Source organism: Cynocephalus volans, chromosome 10 (genome assembly GCF_027409185.1).
Source record: "Cynocephalus volans isolate mCynVol1 chromosome 10, mCynVol1.pri, whole genome shotgun sequence".
Classification (NCBI taxonomy): Eukaryota; Metazoa; Chordata; class Mammalia; order Dermoptera; family Cynocephalidae; genus Cynocephalus; species Cynocephalus volans.
The window spans coordinates 109,005,813-109,028,288 of NC_084469.1; the positions used below are offsets into that span (position 1 = coordinate 109,005,813).

At 46.2% G+C, this 22,476-nt stretch overlaps 1 protein-coding gene across 6 annotated transcripts in view; it reads right to left on the bottom strand.

Moving 5' to 3' along the window:
- Window positions 1–22,476, bottom strand: part of EPS15L1 (epidermal growth factor receptor pathway substrate 15 like 1) — a 102,088-nt gene that overhangs the window by 48,694 nt on the left and 30,918 nt on the right. For all 6 annotated transcript variants that reach the window (XM_063110738.1, XM_063110741.1, XM_063110737.1 and 3 more), the window contains 5 exons: window positions 14,363–14,596; window positions 10,490–10,647; window positions 7,554–7,710; window positions 7,158–7,243; window positions 4,428–4,500 (listed from right to left, as the gene is read on the bottom strand). In XM_063110738.1, the coding sequence (XP_062966808.1) occupies window positions 4,428–4,500; window positions 7,158–7,243; window positions 7,554–7,710; window positions 10,490–10,647; window positions 14,363–14,596 (708 nt within the window). The remainder of the gene's footprint in view (window positions 1–4,427; window positions 4,501–7,157; window positions 7,244–7,553; window positions 7,711–10,489; window positions 10,648–14,362; window positions 14,597–22,476) is intronic.

Consider the following 22,476-nt stretch of genomic DNA (forward strand, 5'->3'; position numbering starts at 1 on the left):
AGGATGGTCGTGTGGTGGTGAACTCCCGCAGTTTTTGTTTGTCTGAGAAATATACTATTTGCCCTTCATTTCAGAGGGATAGCCTTGCAGGGTAGAGTATTCTTGGCTGACAATCTCTGTCTTTTAGTATTTTGAATATATCATCCCATTCCTTTCTGGCTTTTAGGGTTTTTGATGAAAAGTCTGATGTTAGCCTGATTGGGGCTCTCTTATAGGTGATTTGACGCTTCTCTCTTGCAGCTTTTAAGATTCTCTCTTTGTCTCTGAGTTTTGCCAATTTGACTATAACATGTCTTGGAGAAGGCCTTTTTGGGTTGAATACGTTTGGAGATCGTTGAGCTTCCTGGATCTGAAGATCTGTGATTTTTCCTATACCTGGGAAGTTTTCTGCCACTATTTTGTTGAATATGTTTTCAATGCAATCTCCTTTTTCCTCTCCTTCTGGAATACCCATGACTCGGATACTTGAGTGCTTAAGGTTGTCTGATATCTCTCTCAGATTTTCTTCAATGCCTTTGATTCTTTTTTCTTTTTTGTCTGCTTGTGTTATCTCAAACAGCCCATCTTCAAGTTCAGAGGTTCTCTCTTCAACTTCCGCAAGCCTGCTGGTCAAACTCTCCGTTGTGCTTTTTATTTCACTGAATAACTTCTTCAGTTCGGCAAGTTCTGCTACATTTTTTTTCAGGACATTGATTTCCTTGTACATTTCCTCTTTCGGGTCCTGTATACTTTTCCTCCTTTCATCATGATGTCTAGCTAAGTTTTCTTGTATCTCATTCAGTTTCCTTAGAATTATCACTTGAAATTCCTTGTCAGTCATTTCAAGGGCTTCTTGTTCTATAGGATCTAGAGCTTGAGATTTATTAACTTTTGGTGGTGTACTTTCTTGATTTTTCATATTTCTGGTATCTTTTCTTTGATGTTTATTCATTGTGGCAGGGGGTTTCACAGTCCACAGGTTTGACACTATTGAATGACTAAGATGTTGCTATGGTTGCCAATTTGGTATGGCTACCTCAGTGACTGCTCAGTTGGCCACTAGTGCCTTGCGTGTGTGGTTGCCTCGGGTCTTGGATTCTCCGGGGAGCCACCTCTCTGGTCAGTTTGGACTCTGCCGGGCTGCTGGATCACGGGGCAGTACTGCAGGGTGTGTGATCTCTGCTGAGCTTCCACCTCCCATGCTGGACTTCTCCCTGTTCCATGTGCTCTGGCCCAGGCTGCTGGGATATGCCAAGGCACCGCAGAGTGTGTGGTCTCTGCAGAGCTTCGCCGTCCCCTGCAGGATGTCTCCCTGCTCTGTGCGTGCTAGGCCAGGCTTGGGATGGAGCCGGGTGGCGGCGGTGAAGCCTACCTGCTGCTGGATTGCACAGCGGCGGCCCCCCCACAGGGTGTGTGGACTCTACGGTGCTTCTATCTCCCTTGCTGGACGTCTCTGTGCTCCATACGCATTGGGCCGGGCTGCTGGGTCGCACGGCAGCAGTGTGGTCCCTGTGGAGTTCCCGCCTCCCCTGCCAGACATCTCCCTTCTCCGAGTGCACTAGGCTGGGCTGGGAATGGAGCCGGGTGCCTGCAGTGAAGCCTACCTGCTGGATCATGCAGTGGCGGCCCCACAGGGTGTGTGGTTTCTGCGGAGCCTCCGCCTCCCTTGCCGGATGTCTCCCCACTCTGTATGCACTGGGATGGGCTGGGAATGGAGCCCGGTGGCAGCGGTGAAGCTTATCTGCCGGATCGTGCGACGGCGGCCCCGTAGGACATGTGGTCTCCGCGGAGCTTCTGCCTCCCCCAATGGATGTCTCCCCGTTCCATATGTACTTGATGTTACATTTTTATAGTTTAAATTGGTTGATTTGTGGGAGAGAGTGACACTAGGGACCGTCTATTCCGCCATCTTGACCTGAAGTGCAGTTGACTTTGGGGCAGCCCCCATCTTCCCTCTTCATAGAAAAAGGGCACTCCCCACCCCCCAGTCAGGTCACAGAGCACCAACATCACCATGCGACTACTCATGGATTCCCCCTGATACCAGCAGCGGAGACTCTAGGCCAGAGGGGCTGGCTGCTGATGGGACGGGGACTGTGTCTCTGAAACACTAAACTAAGGTGTGGAGCCTGACAAATTTGGGAGTGATAACACAGAATGTTTGAAACAGAGTTGTGGGGAGTCGGTGACATGGGTTTGCCACAACTAAGGAGTGACAAATGATAGGACAGATGAAGGAGGGGGAAAGGTTAGGCTCAGTGGGGTATCCTGGGACACCAGGTGAACAACAGCCTGGCATATCAAGGAATCTGGGCCTCATTCTGTAACAGAGGAGCCAATGAAGAGTCCCATGGGGACAAAAAGCCACCAGCTTGAGGACAGGAAGGGCAGTGGTGGCAGCATGGGAGAGGGATCAGAGCGAGAACACACAAGCAACCCGAAACAACCCACAGATTCAACACAATCCTGATCAGAATCCCAGCCACCTTCTTTGCAGAAACTGACAAGCTGATTCCAAAATTCATATGGAAATAAATGCAAGGGTCCCAGAAGAACCAAAACAATCTTGAAAAAGAACAAAGTTGGAGGGCTCATATTGTCCGATTTCAAAATGTCTACAAAGCTACAGTAATCAAGACAGTGTGGTACACAGATCAATGGGACAGGACTCTCAATAGAGAGGCCAGAAATAAACCCAGGTAGTTACAGTCAAGTGATCTTTGACAAAGGTTTCAGGACCATTCAATGAGACTCTTCAGCAAGTGGTGCTGGGACAAGTGGATAAGCCACATCAAATAGAATGAAAATGGACCCTACCTCACACCATATACAAACATTAACCAGAAATGGGTCAAAAACCTAAATGTAAAAGCTAAAACTATAAAACTCTTAGAGACTTTGTGACATTGAATTTGGCAATGGGTTCTTAGATACAGCACCAAAAGTTAAGAGCAACAAAAAAAGGATAAACTGGACTTCACCAGTATTAAAAACTTTTGTGCTTCAAAGGACACCATTAAGAAAGCGAAAAGAAGGGCCAGCCCGTGGCTCACTTGGGAGAGTGTGGTGCTTATAATACCAAGGCCATGGGTTCGGATCCCTATACAGGGATGGCCAGTTAGCTCACTTGGGAGAGCATGGTGCTGACAACACCAAGTCAAGGGTTAAGATCCTCTTACCGGTCATCTTTAAAAAAAAAAAAAAAGTGAAAAGAAAACCCACAGAATGGGACAAAACATTTGCAAATCATATATCTGATAAAGGACTTCTACCTGGAAACAATAACACTTAAAAATCAGTTATAAAAAGACAAATAAATAACCCAATTTAAAACTGGGCAAGGTAACACCAAGGTCCAGGGTTCAACCCCTGTTACTGGCCAGATACCAAAAAATAAAATTAAAAAAAAAAAAATGTAAGGGATCTGAATTTACTTTTCTCCAAAGAAGACATACAAATGGCCAATAAGCACATGAAAAGATGCTCAACATTACTAATCACTAGGGAAATGCATATCAAAACCACAATAAGATACCATTCATATCCACAGGGATGGCTGTAATAAAAAAAACAGTAAATAACAACTGTTGGTGAGGTTGTGGGGTAATTAGAACCCTCAAACACTGCTCATGGGAATGTTAAATGATGCAGCCACTTTAGAAAACAGTCTGGCGGTTCCTCAACAGGTTAATCATGGAGTTACCATACAGCCCAGCAATGTCACTCTTAAGTACAAACCCGAGAGAGATGAAAATACAAGTTCACACAGAAACGTGCATGCGAATGTTCCTACAGCATTATTCACAACAGTCAAAACGTGGAAAAGCCCAAGTATCTATTGACTGATGAACAGAGGAATAAACTGTGGTTCGTTCACACAATGAAACCTTACTCAGCCATACAAAGGAATGAAATGCTCATACATGCTATGACACGAACAACCCTTGAAAACACCATGCTGAGTGAAAGACGCCAGACACAAAAAGCCATGAGTTGTATGAACTCATTCATATGAAATGTCCAGAACAGAAAAAATTCAGAGACAGACAGCAGATTGGTGGTTGTCAGGGGCTGGGGACAGCGGGAGGTGGGGCTGGGGAATGAGGAAGAACAGTTATAGGGATTCGTTATGGGTTGAAGAAAACATTCTGGAACTAGATAGAGGTGATGGTTAAGCAACAGGGATTACGCTAAACACCACTGAATTGCACGCTTTAAAATAGCGAATTTTACATTATGTGAATTATATACCTCAATTTTAAAAAAGAAAGAAAGAAGCCACTGTCTATGGTCATAGGCAACCTTAAGAAATTCACTTTGAAGCCCCCAAGAGTTCATGTTCCTAACTATTGCAGACCCTCAGCCCGCTCCCCGCCACCACTGAGGGACATTTTCGTGCGCTACATTTAATACAAGGTAGATCCAACCAAAATGAGCGACATCCTTACCTGTACTTCATTGGTTTTCTGTCTGATTGCCTCTTCCTTTTCCCTAATGTCTTGTTCCAGTGAGAATTTCTCTCTGTTTAAAAACATTTCATAAAAACACAGTAAGTCAACCATCACTGAGGTGTATAACTCTCCACCTAACTTTTCAGGACTCGATTCTGTTCATCCCACAAAAACCTGCCCACACCAACCCCTCTCTATGGCAGCAGAAGTCTAAGAATGACCCCAGTGACCACTCGCCCTATATCATCTCCTTCCCCTCCGCTGTGGGTAGGACCTGTGACCATGATGAGGCTTCACTCCCAGTGTAACCGCCCTTTAAAAGCCAGGTATCTCCTCGACCAGGTGGCCAAAATGGAAGACAGAGACATCCCAAGCGTGACAAGGAGGACTCAGCATGTCCTGGCTGACTTTGAAGGTGGAGGGGCTACATGGAACGCAGAAGGAACGCAGGTGGCCTCTAGGAGTAGAGAGTGGCCAAGAACCAGTAAGGAAATGGAGGCCTCAGCCCCACAGCTGCAAGGAACTGGATTCTGCCAACACCTGAATGAGAGTGGAGCCCTCACCTGTAGGTTTAGCACGCTTATACAAGGACCCCAGAGAGCTCTCTCTGCTCCCTCTGCCATGGGAGGACACAGCAAGAAGGCAGCTGTCTGCAAACCAGGAAGTGGCCCTCGCCAGATACCAAAGCTGCCAGTACCTGAATCTTGGACTTCCCAGCCTTCAGAACTGTGAGGTACGTGCGTTGTTCAAACCACCAGTTTACAGTAGGCTGCTACAGCAGCCTGAATGGACTAAGGCACCCCTCTTGTGCCCAAGGGCTGCCTCAGGGGCAGGAACTTCATGTGTCCAACAAACCTTGCCTCCCGCCTGGGGACCCAGCATTGCACAACAGCAAAGCCCTCTTTGGGACGTGCAGCCAGAGTACACGCAACAACTATGGTCATCAAATACATCCCTTATGCTCGACTCACTGTGGCTGTGCCGAATCACAGGGAATGTGTGGCCCACAATGCCTCCAATCAAGGTCCCACTAGTCACTCTCAAAGCTGCCAACTGGGGGCAGGAGAAGGGACTGCTCCAGGCTGCATCTCTTGCAGACGGGTGCTATGCCTGTCACCTTCATGAGGGGAAACATGGCTCCCTGCTGCCTGAGGCAGCCCTGGCCTGGCTCAGGCCCCAAAGTCCCTTCCGAGACCCCACCCTTGCATTGTAGGGACTCCCTCCCTCCTTGGCCTGCCAGTCCTGATTCTTAGGACCACCCAGGCTCTAGGACACTGGTGCTCCATCCTCACAGACACCTCAGCCTTGGCAGGCTGCACATCCTGATCTCTCATTTGGAAAACACGGCCCCTGGGAGCTGGTGACAGAATAGGAACATCACTGGGCTGAGCTGAAGTGGGGAGTATGGCTTCAGCTTTGGCTGAGGTTTTGTAACCAGCCCCCCACTCTGATCCCACCCAAGACCTAACCTGCCTTCACTCATCAGGGCTCTGCAGATAGCAGAAGAGCAGACCTAGAGGGGCTGGCAGAACTGCACCTGCAGAAGGACACCCGAGAGTCTTCTATTTTGGGGCAGGTAAATAATCCCTTTCCTATGGAAGGCAAAACATCTTTGGGCCCTTCTGCTCGGTGCCTGAAAGAACAGAGCCTACCCTCCCCCAAGATTAACCAGAAGAGGATCAAGAGGCAGATGTGGGAAGTAACTATTTCTTTATGCCGGACTCCAGATGTGCAGACAGCCCCTCCAAAGCCCTCGTTTACAAGTGAGGAAACTGGGCCGGCCCGTGGCTCACTCGGGAGAGTACGGTGCTGATAACACCAAGGCCCCGGGTTTGGATCCCATATACGGATGGCCGGTTCGCTCACTGGCTGAGCGTGGTGGTCACAACACCAAGTCAAGGGTTAAGATCCCCTTACCGGTCATCTTTAAAAAAAAAAAAAAAAAAAAAAAAAAAACAAGTGAGGAAACTGAGGCACTGGCTGCAGGGAGTGCAGCCAGAGAGCTGGACATGAGGCCCCTTTCACACAGTTTAGCTGTGGGATCCTGTAGTGGATGGAATTATATCCCCCAAAACTCCCTGAAGCTTGAATTGTGTCCCCCAAGTTTTATGTATTAGAAACTTAGCCTCCAGCGTAACTGTTAAGAGGATAGTAAATCCTATTATGGTAATTGAAAGGTGAAGTCTTGAAGAGATGATTTAGACTGTAGGACTGTGCAGTAGTGAATGCATTAAAAATGGTGGTCAGGGGCGTGCTTCTGAAGGCTTTACGAGAAGAGAGAAGAGTCTGCCTCTCTGCTGTCTCTGCTTCTACCATCTTGCAATGTGAGACCCCTGGGTCACTGCTGCCACCACCAGATGGACTTTGGACTTCCCAGCCTCAAAAACGGTAAGCAATAAATTTTGGTTTTTTTCTAAATTACCCAGTTTCGAATATTCTGTTATAGCAACACAAAAATGGACTAACACAGGTCCTAAGCCAGCCACAACCTGCCTGAGAGCACACAGCCACCATGGGCTCTAGCTGACACCAACTCAAACTGAAGCTGTCTGTGTTTGAGCCCCCTAAGCCAATTTAGGGACTCAGAAGAATCTGTGTCCCCTGCTTTCTTCTGAATAAACCTATGATCATCAAACTTCCTCACAAGTCTCTGTTATAGCCAATAAGCACCCAGCAGAAGTTCCCATGAGACTTGAATCTGAGGGGAAAGCCCAGTTCTCAACGTACCTTTGTAATTGAGCAATCTCTTGGCTGATATCATCAAGCTCTTTCACACCCGTGAATTCCCCCGAGCCAAGAGAACTTGAACTGTCCTAGAATCCAATTCAGATAGGAAATTCCTGATTAGCAAACTGACATCACCATACAGCAGGGACTACCAGGTCTTAGGCCGAGGGATAAAATCATCTTCTCTTCAGCTTACAGGGTGAGGTGGCAAAAGTGGGGGCCACCATCCTGAGGAAATATCTGAGGGGCCAAGCCACACTCCTGGGGTCCCAGGTGAAGGCAGGGACTTGGGGAGGCCCCTGTGGGGCTTACACGGGCTGCCAGCGCCACCATGTGGCGGGTAGTGGGAAGGGACACAAACGTGACCACATCGGGGTGCGGCCATCGGCTACTCACCGGGACGGGAGTGCCTCTCTCTGAGGGCGGGACCATGTCCGGTGAGAGGCCTTGAGGGGGGTCGATGCCTTTACTGACCTTCTGCTGAATGAAATACATAGCTAACGCGAATTGGTCTTTGCTTAACTTCCCCGTTTGCCTCGTATCGGCCAGGGCCCTGGGAGAAATGTGGGGATGCTAATTACAGATCATAGACGCCGGACTCGGCCTGTGCAACCAACACAAGTCATCGAACCCATGATTATGAAAAGGATGACAAAAGCAGCAGGGCACTGTGGCGAGCCCCCAACTGCTTTTCTCCTCAACATCCCATTCCCGGGAAGCAGTCCCAGGGCCCCCATCCCCCGCACCCCCACCAGAGTATCCTGTCCTAAGGCTGGTCAAGGAGGGACTGTCAAGGCATGGGGGGGGGTCCTTGCCCAGGCTGGAGAACTGCCAAGCCCCTCCCTGTGGGCTGAGGGTCCGGTCCCTTGGGAAGACCTCGCTAGCAACTGGCCCTTTTCCTTCTGTTTATCACGTGCATGGGGCAGACTCCAATGCGGTGGGCGTCAAGGACAGAGCAATTATTCCTGCAGAAATGGAACCTGAGCATCCACACAGCGTCTCGCTCAGCCTGGTCCTGCAGCTCCAGGTTATCTGAACTGCCCAGGCCGCTAGTTTTCAGCAAAGACAAGAGCAGCATTTCAGGTTGTCTTCAGGATGGGGGAGGATCAGCAACCAGCCTCTCTCTCCTTGCTACTGTCTGAATGCTTGTGTCCCCCCAAATTCCTGTGTTGGAATCCTAACCCCCAAGGTGATGGTTTTAGGAAGCACAGCCTTTGGGAAATGATTAGGCCATGAGGATGTAGCCCTCAGGAGTGAATTTAGTGCCCTTAGAAAAGAGGCCCCTATGTGAGAACACAGTGAGAAGGTGACCGTCAGCAAACCAGGAAATGGGCCCTCACCAGACACTGGGTCTGCTGGGTACCTTGATCATGGACTTTCCAGCCCCCAGAACTGTGAGAAACATCTGCTGCTTAAGCCACCCTGTATGTGATAATTTGTTACAGCAGCCTGAATGGACTAAGATCTCTTCTGCCCAAAGAGACTGTCACAGGGGCACGGCCACATGGCCCAGGACAGTCCCTTGTAACTGAAGAGTCTCCTGACTACATGCTTCTGATGTCCTGAAAGATAGGACGACACAGCAAGCAAACAGTGCACAGAGTGGTCCCAGGGAGCTTGGGGGAGAAGCTCCATGACATTGAAGTCATCAAGGAGCTGGCTGGTAAAGGAAGGGAAGACTCGTGCAGTAAGGACATGTCCTCGACATCCCTGAAAAAATGTCTGCCCTCCACTCAGGTGTCCACTTAACATGGGACCTTGCTTCCCACCTTACGCATACTTACTGCAGAAGCCATTTAATACACAGCAGAGGAGAGCTGGAACGTTCTAACTGACTTAGTCCCAAAGGCTGTCAATGAACGGTGCTGTGGGGAATGACCAGATCTCGCAGAATGTCCCTAATAGACACTGTTGTTCAATATCGATGTGATCACCAGGGAGAGGTCGAGAGTGCAACAGCTTCATGCTGCCACTGTTTCTCCTGGTTTGCCCATTCCTGGGCTGCTACTGCCCCTCCCCTCCTGCAACCTCCAGGCCCATTCTGACATCACGCTGACTGGTGAGGTGCTGGCATCATGGGGGCACAGCCTTGTCCTGCAATCCCTCTAAGCCTGTTATCTCTGCATCAGCTATGCCTCTGCCCCCCGAAGACAAATCTGGACTGTTATCCTAGCTCTCCTACTGGTGAGGCCAGAGCCTGTTCGCCCTTTCCTTCCCCTCTACTCCCTGCGTGGAGTGGCTTCTGCGTTCCTTCTTTTGATCCAAGTGGACCATCGTTTCATGTGTCGTTCACCTGTCATTATGTCATGTACGGGTTGAAATCTACATTGTAAATTACTTTCCTTGTACTGCCCTGGACACTGCAATCAGGGTATCGTGGCCCTATCCTGGACCGCATGTGCAACCATTCCCGGATCATGAAGGGGCCCGTGAGTTTTACACGTTTCTAAAAGGGGACACTGGATCCAAAGGGGCTGAGAACCACTGTCCCCCACTGGCCGGTCAGAGGCAGCTCGGCCATTGGGTGATGACTCTGGGATGGCTGGTTTCTCAGACCCTGGCTCTCACCTCACAGCGTGGACACCTATGGATTATTACTGAGGATGGAGATTCCCCCCAAGGCACTAAATAATGTGCTAAATGTCACTGCTCTATTCAGAGGCATTTGCCTTTTGTGAATTATGTAGAAATTCTCTCCTTTTTATAACTCCTAAGTGAAGTCCTCTCTAAGGTCCAAGGCTCTGAGGAACAAGCTAGAAAGCAACTTCACCACTGGCCAGTTACAGTAGGAGAGACCCCAATGCTGTGAAGTCTGCTCTGCACGGCCTAGAGGACAGTGGAGGTGAGGCTGGCTCCTCGCCAGGGCCCTGAGATGTGCACCAGTCTCACCACTGGGGCACCCACCTACTGGGAGCCGAGGCACCAGCCTTCACAGAGCAGGGCCTCCTGGGGAGGCAGCCACAGCCCTGACTACCCAGGGTGGCCCTGCTGGGGGCTACAGAGCCATGCCTCCCAGAGGTGGCAGCCAGCTGTGGTGAAGGCCAGGCCTCCTGCTAGAACCACGAGCAGGAACTGGGCCTGGCTGTGCAAGCAGATGGCCTGAGAGCTCTCGAGATGGGCCAAGCAGGAGTGCCTCTTGCTGGACAACAGTGAACTGGCCTGCAGGGAGCATGGGATTCAGCCTGCTGAGAATAAATGACACCAGGCAGGGAGGCCTGCTGCAGGCTGAGGAGGAGTCCCTGACCACAGCCTCTGCCCCTCACACAGCATAGTCCTCTCCCACGGGGCCCCCTGGAGCCACCCACAGCCATACATGGCCAATCCGCCCTTACCAGATGTGTGCTAGAAGGTTCTGGGTGAGGCCTGAGTGCATGAAGATCTCCTTCACCTCCTGGCCACTCACGTAGCCATCCAGGTCCAGGTCAGTCTTCAGGAATATCTCGTCAAATCGCATCTTGTCTGCCACAGGCACCACCCAGTTTACGATTGGCTGAAACACCGTTTTTAAGACAGTTAACCCAGAAGATTTTTATGACCGGGGCTGAGCCCGTGGCGCACTCGGTAGCGTGCTGCGCTAGCAGCGCGGCGACGCTCCCGCCGCCGCGGGTTCAGATCCTATATAAGGATGAGCGGTGCACTCCCTGGCTGAGCGCCGGTCACGAAAAAAAAAAAAAAAAAAAAAAAAAAAAAAAAAAAAAAAAAAAAAGAAGATTTTTATGACCAAAAGCACACGCTTTCTGATACGGGGCCAATTAAAGTGCTTTCAAGCACATTTGGCACCAGACTCTCCTCACAGTTCCATGAGCCAAGAGGGCAGACAGTCTCCTCCTGGCAAGGCTCACAGCGTCTTTTGTCTTTGATTCTAGAGAAGCTTTTCCTCATCTAGCGTTTTTAAAAATAATTAATATTATACAATTTTATCCTTTTAAACCATCTCATAACAACAGCAACAGGAATAAAAACCTGATCAAATTGGTGAGGAAGTGGAGAGAGAAAGGACCCTGGAAACTTGGGCTGGAGGGATTGTCCCTCCAGAGCACAGTGACTGAGCACAAAAGCACGGGCCCACTCACTAGTTTAGTAAACTGCCACAAGCCGTGACATTTCCACCTGAATCATTCCTTTTGGTTAAGAGAGGACTTCTCAGTGTGCTGACAACTCAAAGATGCTAATAAGTACAGTATGGTGGAAGAGAAGCGGTTCAAGGTCAAGACCAGGAAACAACGGGTTAACTCATCTGCTTTTGTGAACAGGTCTCTGTCATTATCCACATCTAGCAGGATCCTGACGTGAGCTCCCTGAAATTGGAAACAGAGTTGGGGAAGCACACCATGTTACCCAGATTGTTTCAGTTCTAGGGTTTTTCAGGTAATGAGTAGACTCATTTAGCACAGCAAGGAATTTATCTAAGGACGTATCAAAATCTAATTCAAATGGTGAGAGTTCACATGGCAAGAGAGACCAGAGTTTACTTGTGGCATTTTATAATGTGAATTTTGTAAACCGCCTCAAGTTTGTTATGGAATGAGGTCAGGGCAGACATGAAGATGCACATAAGGGACCTCTGATGACAAAAGGGCTTGCTGCCTTTAAGTCAAGTGGCTACAGCAAGCTAACCTCAGAAGCCAGGATCCTGTGAAAAAGTGAAAGTGTCAGACAAGCTGGACTGAGCAGAGAGAACAGTGACTGTGTCCCACAGATCCCCAGAAATTAGAACTCTGGGCTGACAACATCCTAACATTTGCTGTGCCAACAAAGTAAACTTGCTGCAGCGAGACTGATGCCAGCTTGGCTACAGATCCCACACAGGACAGTCTTCCACTTGGAGCTGGGTCTCCCTGAAAGGGGCCGGGTTTAAGGCCAGCTCAACAGCCGCAGGCCCCAAATGAAGAACACGCCCTGGTGGCTGGAAGCAGCTTCACCCCAATCTGGTCATGACAACAGAACTGGGCAGCCGTTGGGGTACCCCAGAGTACTGCTGGCTTAGGATAAGGAAAGTGGGGGTGGGGAAGCTTGTCGACTGTGGGGCCTCAGAAATGCCCGTTTTCACGACTGATCCCACCAGCTGCCCCATCCCTGGGGGAGGAGACACACCCTCTCTCGCCACCCCACCCAATGCCACTGGTAAAATTGGTCCAGTTCGGGGGTCTGCATCAGGCTCCCAGGATCTGGGGGGAACCCCGAGATCACCATGGAGGGGGCTTATGAGGCTGGGTGGCCTTTGCTTGTGAGCAAATTTGGTCCCACTTGTTCCCTCACCAATAAAACATCTGCACAAACCTGCTCCCCAGGACTTCATAAGAACTTTTGGCAAGGACACAAGGTGCTGTCTCAGAAAACAACAGCTCAAGCAGGTGATGAGTGGCCCAGCTTTGGCTCTCTTTCTAACCCCAACCCACCGGCCCCCTGGCTCACCCGTCCCAGCCTTCTTCCTGTTTCTAGAACACACCAAGTGCTTCAGAGCCTAGGCTTCAGAGCCTAGGCAAGGGCTAGTCCTCTGATGGCTTCTTGCCACTGAGGTTTCAGCCTGGATGTCACCTGGCTGGTAGCCTTCTAGCTGTCTGTCTATAGGAGCACACCCCCCTCCTCACCCCGGCACTTCCAGGTAAGGCCTGTTGAGCTCTCTCATGGCTGTCTGGTCTTCCTCAGTTTACTGATTTGCTTGTAATCTGTCTCTCCAAGGAGGGCCTGTTGCCGGTCACTGCAGCACCCCCAGGGCCCACGGGAAACACCAGGGTATGGCCGGTGAGTTATGAAGGCGCCTTCTGAATGCTGGGCTGGTGTGTGCTGACCACACGAAACTCACAGAGGGGGCTAACTCCCGTCAGCTCTGCCTCTCCACAGTCAGTGGCTTCCACTGGTGACTGAGCCCCCTCGTACCCTCTCTGATCATCTCTTTTAAACTACAGGACACAATGCCTTACTCTACAAGCTCCTTGAGAATGAGCCTCCCGAGTTGAACACTAACTGTACAAATAGGTTTGTGCACAAGAAAACAATGTCCGATCATGTGCTTCTCACTTCCGTTTTTATCACCCATATTCCCAAGTCGCATGGTGTGGGGCCGCCTTTCTGTTGAGACCACTCGCTCACAGCTATGCCTCTGAAACCACAAATGAGGCAGGAAGCAATGCACGATTCCAGGTGTAACTCAGGTCCACCGCCTTGCACGACGGAGATCATGTCAAAGGTACCCTTTTATAAAGAGCCCAATGTGATGCTGCATTTGTCCAAACAAGAAACTTATTTTTAGATATTTAATATGTTGTCGTGGGGAGAAACGGAGCCACCAGGTTTCTCCCTACCACGGGACAGTCACCTCCCTTGCTCACCTCATCATTCAACATACATAGATGCTCCCCAACATACTATGGAGCTATGTCCTGATAAATCCTTGAATGAAAATATCCTTAAGTGGAAAATGCATTTAACATACCTAACCCTCAGAACATCATAGCGTAGCCTCACCCACCTTAAACGTGCTCGAACACTTACCTTAGCCTACAGTTGGGCAAAATCATCTAACACAAAGTCTAAAGTGTTTAATACATCATGCAGTTTATTGATGTTCTACTGAACATGTATTGCTTTCACAACATTGTAAGGTTGAAAAATCCTAAGTCAAACCATCATAAGTCAGGGACCATCTGTATTTATCAAGCACCTTCTAGAGGCTGAGATTATAACCAAGAATTAACTCTGCTCTCCGAAGCTGATGGGTGTCATGGAAACAGACAATATGTAACTAGCCAGGCCAGCCACAGGGGACCGAAGAAAGCAGATAGGGAAGGAGAAGGGCTAGGTGGGCAGGGCCCAGGCGTACTGGTTATCGGGGGTGGTCCCACAGGCTCCCATCAAGCAAGGTGCTGAGGCACCATGTGGGGATGTGTCTTCCCAGCAGAGGGACCAGCAGGACAGAAGCCAGAGGAAGGAGGGACTCGGTGTCCAGAACTACCCAGAGGCCTGCAGCCGGGGCAGACCTGAGGAGGGAGCCTGGAGGTGGGAGCCTGCGGCTGTTTGAAGGAGGGGCATCTATATGCAAGTGAAAGAGAAAGGTTGTTCTGAATCCCCGGAGGAAATATTTTCACAAAACATTCAACTGCACACTTTACCTTTTCTGGGTCAGTGATTACTCGCTTGCGAACAACACCATGCTGCACTCAGAGAAGCGGCCATGAACAGGCCGTGAACGCTGAGGCTCCTACCTGTGTTTGCTTGATGCTGTGCTTGGGGGATAAGCTGCCCGTGCTGTTGAGGCTGCTGACGCTGCCATGGGACGGCGTGGAGCGGAGGCTGTCCTTTGGTGGAGGGCTGGCAGGCAGGACAGGCACAGCACCAGGGAACACAGTCTTCTTTCTCTTGGAGGGCGGGATGAGGGACGGGGGCAGGATGGAGGGCACAGGCTCCTTCTCGAGGGCTCGGTACACCAAGTGCATAGCCTGTGAGGGTGGTGAGAGTGGCACTGAAGTGGCATGGCCAGGGCCGGAGCCACCAAGAGCAGGAGAAGGGCGGGGCTGACCAGAGCAAAATCCATCTTTTTTGCTGAGTTATCCTCCAATGCCTAACTTTTCTAAGGTGTGAGTTGAATTACACGAGACCGAAATAAGCACAGAAAGAACTCAGTCATGGCAGACTCCACATATGTCCCTTCACCACTCAGAAATGCCACCAACTCCAGGGCTACAACTTCCAAAGGGCTGGGATTTGCAAGTCTAAAGACACCATGAGAACAGCCTGTCAAGATATTCAGAAGACACAGAAAATGGTGCCCAAGGGCATGTATACTGTGCCAAGGACAGATTAACTTTGTCTAAAACAAAGATTTAAAAGTCTATTTTAGGGCTGGCTGGTTAGCTCAGTTGGTTAGAGGACAGTGTTATAATACCACGGTCAAAGGTTTGGATCCCTATACCGGCAAGCTGCCAAAAAAATTTTTTTTTTAAACTGTATTTTTATAATAAATTATTTCTTTTTTAATTAAAAAAATAAATAAAAAGTCTGTTTTAAAAGATAACAAGAACAGGCCTGGGGCCCGCAGCCTTCCCCAGCCAATGCCGGGGACTTGGACCCCGCGCCCTGAGAGCCTTTGTTAATGGATGTGGTGGCCCGAGGCACCACGACCAGGAGGAGCAGGTTGAAAAGATCCGATGGCAGCACTACTTCGACCAGCTTCATCCTCAGAGAGTGCGCACAGAGCGGGGAGACATCCAGCTAGGGAGGCGGAGACTCGACAGAAACCACACACCGTGTGGGGCTGCCACTGCGTGATCCAGCAGCCCGGGCCATAGCACACGGAACAGGGAGAAGTCCTGCACGGGAAGTGGAAGCTCAGCAGAGAACACACACCCTGCAGTACCGCCCCGTGATCTAGCAGCCCAGCAGACTCCAAGCTGACCAGAGAGGTGGCTCCCCGGAGAGGCCCAAGACCCCACGCAACCACACACCCAAGGCACTAGAGGCCAACTGAGCAGTCACTGAGGTAGCCATACGAAATTGGCAACCACAGCAACATCTTAGTTAGTCAATAGTCTCAAACCGGGACTGTGAAACCCCCTGCCACAATGAATAAACATCAAAAAAAAGATACCAGAAATACAAAAAATCAAGAAAGTACACCACCAAAAGTTAATAAATCTCAAGCTCTAGATCCTATAGAACAAGAAGCCCTTGAAATGACTGACAAGGAATTTCAAGTGATAATTCTAAGGAAACTGAATGAGATACAAGAAAACTCAGCTAGACATCATGATGAAACGAGGAAAAGTATACAGGACCTGAAAGAGGAAATGTACAAGGAAATCAATGTCCTGAAAAAAAATGTAGCAGAACTTGCCGAACTGAAGAAGTTATTCAGCGAAATAAAAAACACAACGGAGAGTTTAACCAGCAGGCTTGTCGAAGTTGAAGAGAGAACCTCTGAACTTGAAGATGGGCTGTTTGAAAGAACACCAGCAGACAAAAAAGAAAAAAGAATCAAAGGCATTGAAGAAAATCTGAGAGAGATATCAGACAACCTTAAGCACTCAAGTATCCGAGTCATGGGTATTCCAGAAGGAGAGGAAAAAGGAGATTGCATTGAAAACATATTCAACAAAATAGTGGCAGAAAACTTCCCAGGTATAGGAAAAATCACAGATCTTCAGATCCAGGAAGCTCAACGATCTCCAAACGTATTCAACCCAAAAAGGCCTTCTCCAAGACATGTTATAGTCAAATTGGCAAAACTCAGAGACAAAGAGAGAATCTTAAAAGCTGCAAGAGAGAAGCATCAAATCACCTATAAGGGAGCCCCAATCAGGCTAACATCAGACTTTTCATCACAAACCCTAAAAGCTAGAAAGGAATGGGATGATATATTCAAAATACTAAAAGACAAAGATTGCCGCCAAGAATACTCTACCCTGCAAGGCTATCCCTCCGAAATGAAGGGCAAATAGTATATTTCTCAGACAAACAAAAACTGCGGGAGTTCACCACCACACGACCATCCTTACAAGAAATTCTCAAGGGAGTACTGGGTTTGGTTCCTGAAAAATAACTACCACTGCCATAAAAACCCAAGAAAAATCAAAACCCACTAGTATAATAAAAATGGCATTCATAAAGAGAAAACAAACAAACAAAAAGCCTATCTACAACCTAAGGAACCAACAAACACTGAAACCAAACAGTAAATCAGAAAGCAAGGAACAAAAGACACCTAAGACAACCAAACAACCAATAAAATGCTAGGAATAAATCAACACCTTTCAATAACAACTCTTAATGTAAAAGGTTTAAATTCCCCAATCAAAAGACACAGACTGGCTGACTAGATTAAAAAGGAGGACCCAAGTATATGCTGCCTTCAAGAGACCCACCTCACCCATAAAGATTCACATAGACTAAGAGTGAAAGGATAGAAAAAGATTTACCATGCAAACAGAAAAGAAAAACGAGCTGGAGTTGCTATTCTTATATCGGACAAAATAGACTTTAAACTAAAAACCATAAAAAGAGACAATGAGGGACACTACTTAATGATAAAAGGACTGATGCATCAAGAAGACATAGCAATCATAAATATGTACGCACCCACAGTTGGAGCAGCCAGATTTATAAAATAAACTCTATTAGACCTAAAAAAGGAAATAGACACTAATACCATAATAGCAGGGGACCTGAACACCCCACTGTCAATATTAGACAGATCATCTAGGCAAAGAATCAGTAGAGAAACACAAGATCTAAACAATACTCTAGACCAATTGGAATTGGCAGATATCTACAGAACATTCCATCCAACAACCTCAGAATATTCATTCTTCTCATCAGCACATGGATCATTCTCCAGGATAGATCACATATTAGGTCACAAATCAAGTCTCAATAAATTCAAAAAAATTGGAATTATCCCATGTATTTTCTCAGACCACGATGGATTAAAACTAGAAATTAATAACAAACGAAACTCTGGAAACTATACAAACACATGGAAATTAAACAGCATTCTACTTAATGACATATGGGTCCAAGAAGAAATCAAGCAGGAAATCAAAAAATTTATTGAAACTAATGAAAATAATGATACATCATACCAAAACCTGTGGGATACTGCAAAAGCAGTATTAAGGGGAAAATTTATTGCATTAAATGCTCACCTCAGAAGAATGGAATGATGGCAAGTGAACAACCTAACACTTTACCTTAAAGAACTAGAAAAACAAGAACAATCCAAACCTAAAGTTAGCAGACGGAAAGAAATCATTCAGATCAGAGCAGAACTTAATGAAATTGAAACCAAAAAAACAATACAAAAGATCAATGAATCAAAAAGTTGGTTTTTTGAAAAGATAAATAAAATTGACAAACCATTACCATGGCTAACAAAAAAAAAGAAGAGAGAAGACTCAAATAACCAAAATTAGAAATGAAAAAGGCGATATTACAACTGATTCATCTGAAATACAAGGAATCATTCGAGACTACTATAAACAACTATACGCCAACAAATTTGAAAATCTGGAGGAAATGGATAAATTTCTGGACACACACAAGCTCCCAAAACTGAACCATGAAGACGTAGAAAATTTGAACAGACCAATAACAATAAAGGAGATTGAAGCTGTTATCAGAAGGCTCCCAACAAAGAAAAGCCCAGGACTAGATGGATTCACAGCAGAATTTTACCAAACATTCAAACAGGAATTGACACCTATTCTTTACAAACTATTCCAAAAGATTGAAACAGACCCAAATCTCCCAAACTCATTCTATGAAGCAAACATCATCCTGATACCAAAACCAGGTAAAGATATAACCAAAAAAGAAAACTACAGGCCGATATCCTTGATGAATATAGATGCAAAAATCCTCACTAAAATACTAGCAAACAGAATACAGCAACACATACGTAAAATTATTCACCACGATCAAGTGGGATTCATCCCAGGGATGCAAGGTTGGTTCAACATATGCAAATCAATAAATGTGATACACCATATTAATAAAGTCAAACACAAGGACCATATGATCATCTCTATAGATGCTGAAAAAGCATTTGATAAAATTCAGCACTCATTCATGACAAAGACCCTCTATAAGTTAGGTATAGAGGGAAAGTATCTCAACATAATTAAAGCCATATATGACAAACCCACTGCCAATATCATCCTGAATGGGGAAAAGCTGAAAGCTTTTCCTTTAAAAACAGGAACTAGACAAGGATGCCCACTCTCACCACTCCTATTCAACATAGTGTTGGAAGTACTAGCCAGAGCAATCAGAGAAGAGAAGGAAATAAAGGGCATCCAGATTGGAAAAGATGAAGTCAAACTGTCCCTGTTTGCAGATGACATGATCCAATATATCAAACAGCCTAAAACCTCTACAAAAAAACTCTTGGAATTGATAAATGATTTCAGCACAGTAGCAGGATACAAAATCAACACACAAAAATCAGTAGCATTTCTATTCTCCAATAGTGAACATGCAGAATGAGAAATCAAGAAAGCCTGCCCATTTACAATAGCCACCAAAAAAATAAAATACTTAGGAATTGAGTTAACCAAGGAGGTGAAAAATTTCTATAATGAGAACTACAAACCACTGCTGAGAGAAATTAGAGAGGATACAAGAAGATGGAAAGATATCCCATGCTCTTGGATTGGAAGAATCAACATAGCGAAAATGTCCATACTACCCAAAGTGATATACAAATTCAATGCAATCCCCATCAAAATTCCAAAGACATTTTTCTCAGAAATGGAAAGAACTATCCAGACATTTATATGGAATAATAAAAGACCACGTGTTGCCAAAGCAACGCTGAGCAAAAAAAATAAAGCTGGAGGCATAACACTACCTGACTTTAAGCTATACTACAATGCTACAATAACCAAAACAGTATGGTACTGGCATAAAAACAGACACACTGATCAATGGAATAGAATAGAGAATCCAGAAATCAACCCACACACTTACTGCCATCTGGTCTTTGACAAAGGCACCAAGCCTATTCACTGGGGAAGGGACTGCCTCTTCAGCAAATGGTGCTGGGATAACTGGATATCCATATGCAGGAGAATGAAACTAGACCCATACCTCTCACCATATACTAAAATCAACTCAAAACGGATTAAGGATTTAAATATACACCCTGAAACAATAAAACTTCTTAAAGAAAACATAGGAGAAACACTTCAGGAAATAGGACTGGACACAGACTTCATGAATACGACCCCAAAAGCATAGGCAACCAAAGGAAAAATAAACAAATGGGATTATATCAAACTAAAAAGCTTCTGCACAGCAAAAGAAACAATTAACAGAGTTAAAAGACAACCAACAGAGTGGGAGAAAACATTTGCAAAATATACATCTGACAAAGGATTAATATCCAGAATATATAAGGAACTCAAACAACTTTACAAGAAAAAAACAAGCAACCCAATTAAAAAATGGGCAAAAGAGCTAAGTAGGCATTTCTCTAAGGAAGATATACAAATGGCCAACAGACATATGAAAAAATGCTCAACATCACTCAGCATCCGGGAAATGCAAAATTATAACCACACTGAGATACCATCTAACCCCAGTTAGGATGGCTAAAATCCAAAAGACTCCGAATGATAAATGCTGGCAAGGTTGCGGAGAAAAAGGAACTCTCATACACTGTTGGTGGGACTGCAAAATGGTGCAGCCTCTATGGAAAATGGTATGGAGGTTCCTCAAACAATTGCAGATAGATCTACCATATGACCCAGCTATCCCACTGCTGGGAATATATCCAGAGGAATGGAAATCATCAAGTCAAAGGTGCCCCAATGTTCATTGCAGCACTCTTTACAATAGCCAAGAGTTGGAACCAGCCCAAATGTCCATCATCGGATGAGTGGATACGGAAAATGTGGTACATCTACACAATGGAATACTACTCAGCTATAAAAACGAATGAAATACTGCCATTTGCAACAACATGGATGGACCTTGAGAGAATTATATTAAGTGAAATGAGCCAGGCACAGAAAGAGAAATACCACATGTTCTCACTTATTGGTGGGAGCTAAAAATTAATATATAAATTCACACACACACACACACACACACACAAAAAAAAACCAAGGGTGGGGGAGAAGATATAACAACCACAATTACTTGAAGTTGATACGACAAGTAAACAGAAAGGACATTGTTGGGGGGGAGGGAGGAGAGGGAGGAGGGAGGGAGGTTTTGGTAACAATAATCAACAATAATCAACCACAATGTATATAAAATAAAATTAAAAAAAAAAAAAAAGATGACAAGAACAAACCAAAATCACAACTCTCCCCCCTTCAAAAGTGTCTCTAAGTTGCTATCTGCATAGAGAACAGAAAATAAATAACATGGGTAAGACTTAAAGCCACATAACATCTTTGAAATGTTAAACTCAGCTAGTGATTAAAAGAAAAGCAAAGTAACACAGTTCTGAGGCCCATTTACAGATCAGCACAAATCTTGGCTGAAATGATGAAAAATGATCAAAACAAAACAGAAATGGAAACTTGGGGCTTGTGAGGCTGTGAGGGGAAAGGTGTGTTCCAAGGTGCCCAAGTACACTCTGCGCCAGTGACCCCAGTGCAGAGGGCCCATTCAATGATACAAATGCCTCAAATCAGGTGTGGTCAGAAGAAATATCAAAAATACACAGTGAGGGGTTGGGGGTTGGGGGCGGGTGGGAAGATCCTGTTAATGGTGACAGAGTTTCAGCTGGGGAAGATGAAGTTCTGGAGAGGGATGTTGGCAGTGGTAGCACGACAGTGTGAACATACTAATGCCACTGAGCTGTACACTTAGAAATGGTTGATGATTACTAGCTCTGTGAACTTGAAAAAAAAAAGGAAAGAAATGGTTAAGATGATGCGTTTTATGTTATGTGTGTTTTATCACCAAAATATAAATAAATCAATAATGGACGAAGGGCTGGCTGGTTAGCTCAGTTGGCTGGAGTGCAGTGTTATAACACCAAGGTCAAGGGTTCAGATCCCCATACTCGCCAGCTGTCAAAAAAAAAAAAAAAAAAAAGTAAAACTGCTGGAAAAAAAAATTTCTTTGAAAAATAAATAAATAAATAGTGGACAACCACAGAAAACAACAGGATGACTGGGGAATATGGCAAATGTGCTGAGTTGGAAAGGCAGAATCTCTCCAGGTGGGATAGAAACACCCACGACTGAGCACTGTTAGGCACAGGGGATCATGAGGCAAAATGTAAGAGAACTTGGTCATTTCCCTGGAGGAGAGTTCAAACTTAACCTAAAAGTTTCAAATTTCACAGGTCTTACACATATGTAAAGTAAGACAATCATTAGTTTCAATCAGCATGTATGTTGTAAAATCACATATAAAGACGTTTAAAATCCCTAAGACAGAAGACGGATGTTGGGCATACTGTTATATTTCATAGTTTTTCTGCTATTTGGGAATTCCCAGATAATCTACAGGTTTGGTTTTGGTTTGGCTGAACTCAATCACTATTTATTAAAGCATCGTCCTTAACTACAAGGGGTCACTTCATTCTACTTTGAGATTTAATGGAAGGAGATGAGTGAATAAATCCCATTATTGGCAGAGAATGGCCAAAGACGTGAGGGAAGGAGGTGGAGGAGAAAGGGCATCACCTCGGTGGGATTCCTGCCCCACAAGTGCATGACCTGGATGATGAGGAAGTGGCAGACAACCCCACACCCAGGGACACTGGACAATGACTGGTCTGTGCTCTCCACAATGGCCATGCCATGAGACATGACAGCAGACAGAGGAGCTACTCCAGATTAGAGGGCACAAAAGACACGGGACA